Raw genomic sequence first — 12621 nt, forward strand, 5'->3', positions numbered from 1 at the left:
AATGGAGAAAAACAGGAAAGCGCCTGATAGCCTTTCTGTTGATGCAAGTACTTGAATATTAATTGCACTTGCACTCTAATTGCAGAACACAAATGTAATGGCTAAATTATGTATTTTTCCTTATGAGATTGTGTCCCTGCAGTGTCTATTAATGCAAGTACTTGAATTTGAATTGCACAGCACAGTATTTATCGTATAAAATATAAAGTGTAATACAAATCATTTTGTGTATGATATTGCCTCTACTTTTATTGCAAAGGAAGAAGGAGGAGAGACCACAACATCCTGTTCACTGCGATGCCATCAAAGCCATCTCTGAAGCAGTCTCCATTCCAGTCATAGCGAAGTAAGTTTATCCTAGGAACTAGAGGGAGCTCCATTAAGGTGAATGGTGATATTAGAAATGTTTAATACACCATCCAAGGGTGGCCTTATCATCCACTCCAACCATCTTGGGTGTCTCTGCATCCTACTTTTCTTTTGAATGCCTATCTGTCAGATCTACGCTTGTGCCAACCTTGTACGTCGTAGTGAATCTCAAATGTAGCCCTTCCAAATTCAATAACCAATCATTGCTGATTTCTCCAATTTGATTCCTTCTTTCTGATTTATACTTCTAACTGCAGCCTCTTCACCTGTAGAATATCTCCCAGGTTCCAGACTGGGTCTAGCACCACCTGGGGGCATGGGTCTCTTTATACCCCAAAGTAACAGAGAGGAGCCCCATATAAGTGCCTTCCCTGCACACCAATGTCAGTTCCTTTCTTTCTCTGGTTTCAAACACAGATCCAGATCTCATTTTCCTTTTTTCATTGGTGTTACAAGATTTTCCAGCTACTCCATTGTGCAAGGGAACAGTATGAGGAATGTACCCTCATGCATCACAAGGCGATCCAGGTCAATGAAGCGAGGCTGTACGTCTGCAAATACGGAAAGAAGCCACGGACATTCCACTGCCTCTCTAAGTCGAGGGTTCAGATATATTCCTGTTTTCAAGGTTTATCTCCATCTTGCTGCATGAGGTGCGAGCCCTACTATCCTAAGGGGCCATCGAGAGGGTGCAGGCATCAGAATTAGGAACAGGTTAGTACTCCCACTATTTACTTGTGCTACAAAAAGTCAGAGCCCTTCTTATTGTGGATGTTCGCCCTTTAAATGCCTTGTTGCGGAAGGATTCATTCAAATTGCTCACTCTGGCCCAAGTTCAGTCTGTCCAGGATCCGGTCAACTGGATGTCTGCCTTGAACCTGCAGGACTTGAGCTTTCATGTGCCCATCATCATGTGTCCAGACTCTGCCAATCAAGGTTAACCAACAGCATTGTTTTCATTTTGCAGTGCTCCCATTTTCCCATTTGGCCTTACCAGTGCCCCTCAGTGTTCACAAAAGTGTTAGCAGTGGTCTCTGCTCATCTCCGGACGTTAGCAGTACTAGTTTTTTTCTACCTGAGAGACTGGCTTTTGAAGGTGGGCTCTCCACAGTCAGTCGTAGACCGCCTTCTCGATCAAGGAACCTAAGTCATACCAGACTCCTGAACACAGACTTCCTTTTGTAGAGCTGCCTGGGACACAGTGCAGTTCAGGGCCATTCAAAAACCTAAACGAGCCCAGGACATTTTGACTATGATCCAGACTTTTCAGCCTAGCTCCTGGATCTTAGTGAGACCAGCTCTGAGATTTGTTGGCCTTGTGCATCTTGCTTGTCGACTTTGACAGGTGGCACATGCGAGCTCTGCAGTGGGATTTGAAGTGTAAGTTGGCCCACGCCCCAAGAAACCTGGCGGACATCATCCAAGTTTCAAAGGAAGCTGTACAAGGTGCAGTGGTGGCTGCTCACCTGCAAACTGACCGGTGGCACACTCCTCTCCCTTCCCCACACGGAGCTGACAGTGGTGGTGGACGTGTCAATGCTGGGTTGGGGAGGCATTCTGGGAAAGGTGAAGATCAGAGGGCTCTGATCTCCGGTGGAAACCCGGCTCTTCATAATTTGTTGGAGCTATGGGCCATGCGCCTGGTGCTTAAAATGTCTTCCTACTGACCATCAAGGGAAGGCAGGCGCTGGTTCTCACAGACAACACCATTGCCATTTGGTACTAAAATAAGCTAGGCATAGTGGGGCTATGGGTCTTGTGCCAAGAGAAGCTCCGCTTCTGGAGTTGGCTGGAGCGCCACAGCATTTCCCTGATCGTAAACAACATGGTGGAATCCTTAAGCGCCAAAGCAAATTGGCTTGTCTGGTGAAGCCTGGGGAGCTCACAAGTGGTGGATGCACTGGGCATCTTCCAACAGTGGAAAGAACCGTTGCTGGATCTTTTCGCCACCATCAAAAATATGCAGTGTCAAAATATCTGTTTCCAAAAACGATCTCTCTTGGAGACGCATAAGGAACAAGCGGGCCCAAGCCATCCTAGTGGCTGTGGATTGGGCCAGGAGAGTGTAGTGCCCAGAACTTCTAGGCACGACCATCTGTCCTCCAATCAAGCTACCATTTTGGGAGGATCTTCTGTTGCAGCAGGGCAGGGCTCTGCTCTGAATACCACACTTTATGCATGTGTGTAGTTTGAGGGGCAGCCGGGGAATGCATTCAGTCTGCCATCAGAGGCCATGGATGTCAACCTTGCTGCCAGACGCCTGTCTACGAAGTCCATTTACGCAGGACACTGGAACAAATTTGTGGCCTAAAGTGGAATTCACAAAACAGACCCTTTGCAAGCCAAACTGTTGGATGTTTTATTGTTTGTTTTGTCTTTGACGCAGAAGGGCCTTGCATTGGGTTATTTATCAGCCCTTTCTACCTTTTTGTGTCTGCCGGACCAACCATCCTTGTTTACGTCACATATTGTGCTACAGTTTGTTAAAGGTTTGGCACACATGTTAAAGCCCCTATCCCACCCCAAAACCATTAGTGATGCTACAGTGGGTTCTTAATTTGGTTCTGATGGTCCTAATGGGAACTCCCTTCAATCCAGTAGACATCTTCTTGTTGCACCTTCTGACTCTCAAAACTGTCTTCTTCACTGCAATCACTTCAGCTCCTCATTTGAGTTAGCTCTTTCAGTGCAGCCGCCATACTCTACCCTTTTCCCAGACATACTATGTTGAGGACCCAAGGCAGCCTTTTTTGTCAAAAGTTGTGACTCCTTCTCACGTTGAGCAACCCATTACCCTCCCAATGTCCCATGCTCTACCCCACTGCTCGAAAGAGGAAGATAGATTCCATCGACGGGACCCAAAAGAGCCTTAAGCTCTTACATCAAGCGCACCTAAGACCATTTGGTGGCCGAACAGACTTTTTGTGGTGTTCTCTGCCTCAATATCTTTCTGAGGGTGGATTGTTTTGTACTTGCATTGGCCAAGAAGCAGCTTCCAAAAGGTCTGAGGGCTCATTCCTCCAGGGCCCATGCTGCTACCACTGTGTTGGCACGTGGAGTGTCTGTTCTTGATATCAGCCATGCCGCAGTGTCGGCATCACTGCACACGTTCTTGAAGCACTAGTGCCTTGACAGCCAGGTCTGACAGGAATGGTATTTCGCCCATTCAGTCCTTTTTTTTTGTAAAACAGTTTTTATTGCAGAGTTCAATACAAGGTATACAATACGTTTGCAAATAGTTTATGCGGGACCAGGAGTTCCGGTACTCAGTCTAGGTTTTTCATACACGGCCTTACAGCCCACATCCCGGAGGCTGGGCGGCAAATTAGTATGAAGGACACATTCCTAGTCTCATGGTGCAAACTGTTTCATCAGTTCTCCGCTGTCTGCTTTTAATTTTTGTCTCCCTCTTTGCCTTCGGCATATGTGTGTGGGGCTCTCCGCCCTAGCTGGGTAATACCTCTGCTTCCCCCCCCCCCCCCCCCCCCTCCGGTGTCTCCGCTCGCGTCTGGTGATTGTGCATGTCATCGTGTAGGTAGTCTCAGGAGCTCTGTATCGATTAACGGGTGTGCGTGTTCGGTGTTGGCGCTGGGATTAGAATCTTCTCCCCTGGAGTCCCTGGGTCTACAGGTTCCCCTTCCTCCTCACTCTCCACTGTACTGTCCCTAAGAGCTTGGACCATCGTTTCCCATGCCAATGCTGCTTCCTGGGCCTTCTCGTCCGGTTTGCGTCTGGCCATTTGGTATCTAATTGTGCTCTCTGCTGTAGTCCATTTCAAGAACTCGTGTAGCCATTTTCGGTGTGATGGCGCTACCTTTGATTTCCACCCCCTGGTGAGCTCCCTCTTTGCGATAAGCAGGCCCATATCTATAAACTTACTAGATAGTTTGGTTTTGCGTGTGTGTGGGAACCAGTGCAAGAGTGTGACCGCACTGTCATAGTGCAGTTCCCTATCTGTCACTTCGTTCAGGACGTCTCCCACTTCCCTCCAATAGTCCTGCAACTGCGGACAGCCTCGTAGCATATGTAAGAAATCTGCCCCTAGTAGTGCACATCTGGGGCACGCTGCGTCCTCAGCGCTAAAGTATTGCATAATTTTTTGTGGGGTGAGGTAGGCCCTATGTAATATATAAAGATGGATTAATTGGAAACGGGCGTTCCTGGTGCTTTTCTTGGCTCTCTGTACCAGCTGTGACCACGTTGTGTCCGGGATGTCTTTCTGTAGATCCCTCTCCCATTGTGTCTTGAGGCGTGTTAGAGATGGTATATTTTCAGTGTGCAATCTGGAGTAAAGGCACGTGACTGCTTTGTAGGTCCCTGCCGCCATCATCGTGTATTGGCACGCCAAAGAAGTCTTGGGTTCGACTAGTCCCTCCCCCCAATGTGCCTGTATAGTTCGCACTACTGCTGCATGCAGCAAAAAGTCCCCTCTCGGGAGATCGTATTGGTCCTGCAGAGTTTGGTACGGCGTCATCACCCCATCAGTATAAAGGTCTCCCACCATCTGTAGACCAGCTTCCTCCCAAAGTTGGAGGTTCGACCAGTTCCCCCCGTGCGGCAGGGCTGTTAACATTCCCAATGGGATTTCAGGCGCATACGGATGTCCCGGGCCAGCTCGTTTCTGCATGCGATTCCAGCATAGTCTCAATGTCCGTTCTTCTTGGGACAATCCTCCGATCACTAGTTTCTGCTGTAGAGCAATATACGCCAACACATGCCTTGGGGTGCCCATGTCTCTCTCGAGATCCGGACCCCGATATACCCTTGCCACCTCTTGTGTATAGAACTGCAGTTGTGCTGCCAGGTAATAGAGCTCGAAGTCAGGGACCGCCAATCCCCCCTCGGTCTTCGAGCGAGTCAGAGTCGTTAGTGCTATCCTCCGCCTGCCTGTCCCCCAGAGGAAGGACACTATTCGAGATTTAAGATCTTTGAAGATTTTGCCTGGTATCCATATGGGGAGTGTTCTAAAAAAGTACAGCAATCGCGGTAGGGCGATCATTTTGAGTAGGGATACCTGGCCCGTCATGGATAAAGGAAGGGTGGCCCAAAAGGTCATGTTGCCCTGCAATGCTCGGATGCATCGACCAACATTACCGTCCAATAAATCCGCAGGGTCGTGGTAAATATAGACCCCGAGATAGTGCAAGCAGGATGATTCCCAGCGCAGGTTGAGATTGGCCAAAGGACATCTCTCCATTTTCCGGAGGGGGAAGATGCAAGTTTTCGCCCAGTTCACATTTAAGCCTGAGACTCTTCCGAATCTCGCCAGCAGACCCTCCGCACCTTTCACTGCCTCATCGGCATTATCCAGGAATAATAAAAGGTCGTCAGCGTACAGCGATATATAGTGGTGGGTGCCTCCGACAACTAATCCGCAAAATGAAGTTCTACTTCTAGCCAATGTCGCCAGTGGCTCCATCGCCAAGGCGAATAGCAAGGGGGAAAGTGCGCATCCCTGCCTAGTTCCCCTGTTCACATCATATCGGTCCGAAATCAGCGCCCCCACTCTCACACTGGCGCCTGCTGATGCATAGAGCACCTTCGTCCACTGTATATAACCCTCTCCCAGTCCAAAGCCTTCCATCACCCTATACAGGTAGTCCCACTCTAGGCTATCGAAAGCCTTTTCTATGTCAACCGACAGCACCATAGGGGCTCTTGCGGTCTGTGGAGGATCTGCTACGAGCCGAAGTAGTCTGCGGATGTTGTGCGACGTGTTCCTGGTAGGGATAAAACCCGACTGGTCTCTATGTATCAGACCCTGCATATGTGCCACAAGTCTACTGGCTAGGATTGTGCTCAGTATTTTATAGTCCGTCGTCAGCATCGATAATGGTCGGTACGAGGCCGGATCTGAGCTATCCCTACGCGGTTTAATCAGGGGTATCATGATCGCTTCGCGCATCGATTGGGGTAACTTTCCCCTTTCCTTGGCCTCCGCATATATTATATGTAGCCGTGGGGCCAGTAAGTCTATATATTTGCCATAGAACTCAATAGGCAGTCCGTCTATACCTGGCGTTTTGTTACGCGCCATTCTCTTGACAGCTCCTCTTATTTCGGTGAGGTCAATCGGACCCCCGATGGCCCTAGCGTGTTCCTCTTCTAGTTGGGGCAACTGTATCTCGCTTAGTAAGGATTCTATCGCTTCAGTGCGAGGCCCCGTGCCTTTCCCGTACAGTTTTCCGTAGTAAGTTCTAAAGCACTGCAGTATATCTGGTTGGGTGTTGTACACCTCTCCACCCGACCCCTTCAGGGATAATATCGGGGCGCTACCCCTGCTGGGGTTGGCCAGCCAGGCCAGGAGTGCCCCAGTCTTGTCCCCTTCAGCAAGAGCCTTAGTTAAGTAAGTTTTATAATCGAAGCTGCGCAGGCGCTCTACCTCCCCTGCCACTGCCTGCCGCGCTGCCCGCACCTCTTCTTGCAAATCGGGGCGGCCTGGCCGTAACTTCTCTGCTTTTCTCAGCATTTGCTCAGCCTTGTCTAGATCGTCGACTAGCGTCCGTCTCGCCCCCGCAAATTTCCCTATACAATGGCCTCTCACCACCACTTTGAGTGCGTCCCATTCTACGGCTCTGGAGGAGGCCGACTCCTCATTCTCTGCAAAGTACTGGGAGATCCTGTCCTCTAAGGCTGCACTGAATGGTGGGTCATCCAACGTGTCCGGACGGAGCCGCCAAGTCGGGATCAGCGTGATCCCCGTCATCCAGTCCAACGTGAGGAGCAAGGGGTTGTGGTCTGATATCGTGCGTGCTAGATATTCAGTCCGGATAACCATCGGCAATACCGCCGGTGAGCACAGGAAAGCATCTATACGGACATGGAGGTCATGCATGCTGGAGTAGAAGGAGTAGTCTCTCTCTGCTGGGTGTTGTACCCGCCACACATCCGACAGGTCCCACTTCTCCTGCCAATTCGATCTGTGTTTTGCTAATCTGTGTACTGGGGAAGCGTGAAGGGGTGGATGTGACCTATCCAAAGTGGTGTCCGCTATTGAGTTGAAGTCCCCCCCTAACAGTGATGCTCCAGTGAGGTAGGTAGCTAGTTGTCTGGACAATGTAGTGAAATACGGTGCTTGTTCAGTGTTCGGTGCCTAAATGCCACAGAGTGCTATCTGGCGGCCCCTGAGCAGGCCTTCAATCGCTACAAATCGCCCATTGGGGTCTATTATGTGCGTGGTGGCTTGGAAGGGAACCCCCGCCCGAATCCAAATTAGTACTCCCCTGGCAAATGCTGAATACGTGGTGTAAAACAATTGCCCTCTCCATCTTCTTTGTAGTGCAACCCCTTCTTTCTTAGTTAGGTGAGTTTCTTGCAGAATAGCAATGTGAACCCCTCTGCGGACAAGATAGGAATGTACTTTGTGTCTTTTCGTCATCGAATTCAGCCCCCACACATTCCAGGACACACATGTTAACGACCCCACATTATCCATTATCTCGGTGTGGTCGATCTAGGGCCACTACCCACAGTGACCAGACGCTAGTTGCGACACCATTCCCTCCCTCCCCCAACAAATGCATACCCACCCCGTCCCGCACTCCATTCCCTCCCAGCACAGACTCCCCCCCCCTCCCTCCAGCCCATGCCCTGAGTGTCCCCAACTGCTAGAGGCCCCCTCCCCCCCCCCCTAGAACAGGACTTAACTGCAAAAGAGTTACCCCCATCCAAACAATGAGCAACGTGCTCCTAAAACGCTCTACTCCGCAGTCTGTACCGCGGCGGCCTTATGGGCCTCTGGGTGCGTGAACTAGCTTCCCCTATGTGCCAGTATTACCCTGTTCCCCCGCCCCTCAATATACTTCCAGACTCACGTTAGTTCAGTCTCACAGCTGCCTGTTCAAATGGACTCAAGTGCCAAAGTAGCTAGGTTAATATAGCCATTTCCCCATATCCTCGCTTCAGCTGCCAAAGACCTCTTCCGCGGTTTGTGGTGTGACAGTCGGGCCCCTAGTGCTGTCCACTTCAGAGAGTTCGGTCTCAGAACCCGTTCCCGCTTCCTCCGATATCAGTGCATTCTCTAGCTGCTTTGGAACCACACCCGACATTTCCTGCACCGCCTGTAGCGCCGCCTTCCGCTCTTCCACTGTTTGCGATTCCGTCGGTTTCTTCCGGTGTTGCCCTCGTTTCCGAAGCCGCTTGGATCGTCGCACCAAGCTCTGGCGGAGCTCCTCCTCAGCTCTGTAGTGGGCTCCATCAGTTCCAGCCTTGTAAGTGTCCCACCAGGACCAGGCCTCCGCTGAGGTAGCGAAGAACAAAGCTTTTTCGTCTACTGAGACCCGCAGCCGTGCCGGGAACAAAAGCGAATATTGCAGACCCTCTGCGCGCAGTTCTTTTTTTAATGGATAGGAACGAGGCTCTACGTTTTTGGGTTTCGAAGGTGTAGTCCGGGAACAGCGTAACTTTACTGTTATCCACTTGGAACGGTCCCGACTCTCTTGCCCTTTGTAACAGCCAGTCTCTGTCCCTGTAGTGGAGCAGTTTGATCACCACCGGTCGGGGGGGCAGACCCGGTTTCGGGGGCCTGGCAGGGACACGGTGCGCTCTCTCTAGCGTGAAGAAGGGGGAGAGGCCCTCTGGGGCTACCACTGTTCGCAGCCAGTTGTCCAGATAACCCATCATGTCCGTCCCCTCCTTTTTCTCCGGAAGGCCTACTAAGCGCACATTGTTCCGGCGGCTGCGGTATTCCGCGTCTTCCGCCCTTCGCTCTAGTGCTTGGATTCGGTCTAGGGCATCCGTGAGTTTACTATTTAGCATTTTGTGTTCCGGCCCAATTTCCTTCAGGAGGTTCTCTGCATCTGTGACCCTATCGGCTAGTTTCCCATGATCAGCTCTCAGGAGTCCAAGCCCTGTCGCTACCTGAGCAATGTCCTGGTGTAGAGCGTCCATTGTGGCTGCTATAGCTTCGAGGATTTTGTCCTGCATCAGTTGTAACTCCGACTGAGGCTGCTGTGTGTCCTCTACAGTCTCAGAGGATTGACCCCCATCTCCCTTGGGCTCCCGTGGTTTCCCCATCACGCCTCCAAGGCACCAGCCGAGCCGCCCGGGCAAGTCAGGGTAGGTGGTCCGCTCGTACAGTTTATGCGGTCTGGGATCTCTCCGTTGGTAGCGGTCGTCAATCCGTAGGGGCTCCAGTGGCTCAGCCGCTGTGGATGTGCCCCTCCCCTTCAGGGGTGTCCGTGGTCTCCCTTCTCAGTGAAGGTCCGCAGCTGTGGCCAGGTCCTCTTCCCTGTTTAGTTCAGATTCCCCCGCGCAACAGCTCAGCTCTCTTTCCTCTGATATCGCTGTAGTGGCCCCCCGGGCTACCAAACACTCACCCGCGCACACCAGGGGGAGCCGAACCCAGCGCCAAGGAGCCAGTCGCTCCAGAGTCAGTTGTGTTGTGCCCCGACGTTGCTCGCCTCCAGAGCTCCTCCCCGGCCCGTTGTTGGAGCCAGTCAGGCGCCGTACCTCCGTTGCCGAGGTCCTTGGGGGCTGCCTCCTGTCGCTCAGTGTGAAGTAGAGCGCACCCCAGGGCCGATGTCGGGCTCAGTCAGGGTCAATCCCAGGGCTCAAAGGCTCACGCTCGATTGGGTGGCGCTTCGCCAAAAATACGTGGAGTCTCCACCAGTCTCTTCAGCTTTCTGGTTACGCGCTTCTTCCCCGCTGCTCTCTCACCCATGGGCCTCTCAGGTGTTGTGCAGTGCCTCAGTCCCCGCTCCGCAGTCGTCTCGTAGCAGGGCTCCGCCGCCACCGTAGGTCCCCCGACCCTCCTCTCGCACACCTGCGATGTCGCACTCACTCACTGCTTACTGCTCACTTTGGCGGTGGGGTGCCAGCTCCACAGGGTCGTAGGCCCGCAAGCCGGGGACTAAATTTCCAGGGCCCGTAGGGTTGTGGCAGCTACTGTTGCGCGGGCTCTGCACCGGCCTCCGCGGAGGTCGCCCACTGCAGGGCGTCTCTCTGAGGTTGTGCACAGCTGCCGGCTCCTGGGTCCCGTGTAGAGGTGCTTCAGGCTCAATTCAGCCGCAGTGCGTTGTCCTCAGTCGTCTCCTGCCGCCATTTTTTGTGTTGGCAGCCCGAGGGCCAGGTGGAGCAGTCCGTTCTCCAGCGGGGGGAGGGGGGGGTCGCCAGATCGTCCCCGGTCCGCCCCGCACTCCAGGCTAACAAAGATGCGGGAGGCTCGGCTCACTACTCATCGACGCCAATGGCCGCAGTAGAGTCGGGGTCCCCGGTCCAGGCACTCCGCAATATCAGGGCCGGCTCATCCTCCAGCCTCTCTCCCAGTCAGCAAACACCCCCAGCTCTGGGGGGGCCTCCGGCGCCGGAAGGACACCCACCCAAGGGGCGCCGGCTGCGCCGGAGCAGCAGCAGTGGTCCGGTGCGCCGGTCGGGTGTGCCCACTCACCCCAGGAGAGGTAGGCCCCACCGGCGCCGGGGTCTCGATTTAGGTCTCCCGGGCAGGAAGGGGCCTCTCCAGGGCAGCGGAGCGCCGAGGCCGGACCTCCAGGCGCTCCCTCTGTCGTAGGGGGCTGTAGGATCTTGACGTCGGGCAATTGCCCCATAGCTCTCCCCAGCCGCCCTCCTGGCCTCTCAAGGGGGTCGCAGGGCACGCGCCTCAGGTCTCGGCGTCCCGGCGGTCACAGCGCCTCCGCCATTTTGCACCTCAGGTCCGCAGCTCGGGTTCGGACCCGCACATTGCTCTCAGGGCAGGAAACGGCTTGATCTCGGCACTGGACTAATCAGCAATATATCGTAGAGGTCACCCGCCAGTTTCACGGGGTTCCCCAGTCTGTGGCAGGATAATTTCACGGATTACGGGCGGTGGGTCCGGGAGCCTCGTTAGGCTGCCACCATCTTCGTTGGCCGCTAGCCACGCCCTCTTCGCCCATTCAGTCCTTTTGAGTTTTTGGTCTTAATCCTCTCCACAGACCCTCCACCTTGGGTAGGTTCTGCTTTGGTACCTATTCTACAGCTGAGAAATCTGCAATAAGAAGTATTCACCAGAAGAGCAAGTTACTTATCTTCAGTAATGCTCGTTCTGGTGGATACTCTGTCTAACTACAAATTCCTCACCACCTTCCCACCTCCCCGTTCTGTGGAATGGCTTCTGTTTCTATCTGAAAAGGTCCCAAATTAGAATGTATGCTCCACATCCCAGTGCCCGGAAAAACTCAAGCAAGAAACTGACATCTGAGCACAGGGATGGTGCTAATATGTTCAGCTCCATACCTTCACTTCCGGGACGGAACCAGACCAACATGGAGCCACACAGTGCTACCCAATGATAGTCAGAAGCACTGCTGTGAAAACATGCGAATCCAGTTTGGCGCCTTGGGAATCTTCTGCAGGATATGAATCTGCGGTTAGATAGAGTATCCGCCAGAAAGAGGGTTAGAAAAGACAAGTATCATGTACGTCTCACTCTCTCCTTTTAACCTCACTTTCCTTTACGATTTTAACTTCAGAAGGCCATACCACTTAGGTCATGGGAGACCTTTCTCAACGTCAATGCCTCAGTAAAACTGAAATTTAATATAACCTTTCCATCAGTTCCACTTGTCCTTGGCTGTCTCTGTTTTGCAAAACCTGCCAAGACCCATTTTCTCTACACTGGTTCAACCGTCTTGTAATTCCTATTCATGGTAATACATTCAGTCCTACAACCACGACAATCAAAACTGTCTAAAATAAATGCACAATAATTAAAGTATTTCCTATTTGACTGTCCAAGTCTATTTACTATTTAGCAACAGCTCTCAAGGCTAACAACGAAAGTGAGGCATTATGCAAACTGGTCAAAACCTACCACCGCTATTCTTCATTCCAGATAGTAATGAATAGGCATTAAAGTATATTTTATTAAAAACATTGACACGCTCTTAAGTCTGCAAAGGCCAATGATCCAACCATGATGTAGCTACAACCTCATAAGCTCACTCAAAGTACGTTTCCTTGTCATTCATTCAATCCCTTCTTCACAAAATCTGGACTACCATCCTACACTTTCTAAAATCACTCTTTATGAAGGTGACTTAATTATACTAATCATTCATTTTATCCCTATCACCTGAGACCCACAGATTAACATTGGTCACCCTCACCTTCCTTATCTCAGGTGTCTTCCAATTATCGTTAAAGGCAGATGAAAATCACCCGCTGCTCAAAACATGAGCTCTGCAACAGTAGCCCATTATATGCCTCCATTTCCTATGGAAAACTTGTGAAAGAAACTAAAGCTAGTTGCTTAAAAAGCAGATTGATAAATGTGAT

General features: G+C 51.8%; 1 protein-coding gene across 3 annotated transcripts in view; it reads left to right on the forward strand.

The window, feature by feature from the left end:
• The window catches only part of DUS2 (dihydrouridine synthase 2), a 507948-nt gene that overhangs the window by 310796 nt on the left and 184531 nt on the right, over positions 1 to 12621 (forward strand). For 2 of the 3 annotated variants that reach the window (XM_078669057.1, XM_078669058.1), the window contains exon 10: positions 260 to 346. The exons of the other annotated variant lie outside the window; for it this stretch is intronic. In XM_078669057.1, the coding sequence (XP_078525183.1) occupies positions 260 to 346 (87 nt within the window). The remainder of the gene's footprint in view (positions 1 to 259; positions 347 to 12621) is intronic. 3 annotated transcript variants of the gene reach the window in all.

Source organism: Lissotriton helveticus, chromosome 12, assembly GCF_964261635.1.
Source record: "Lissotriton helveticus chromosome 12, aLisHel1.1, whole genome shotgun sequence".
Taxonomy (NCBI): Eukaryota; Metazoa; Chordata; class Amphibia; order Caudata; family Salamandridae; genus Lissotriton; species Lissotriton helveticus.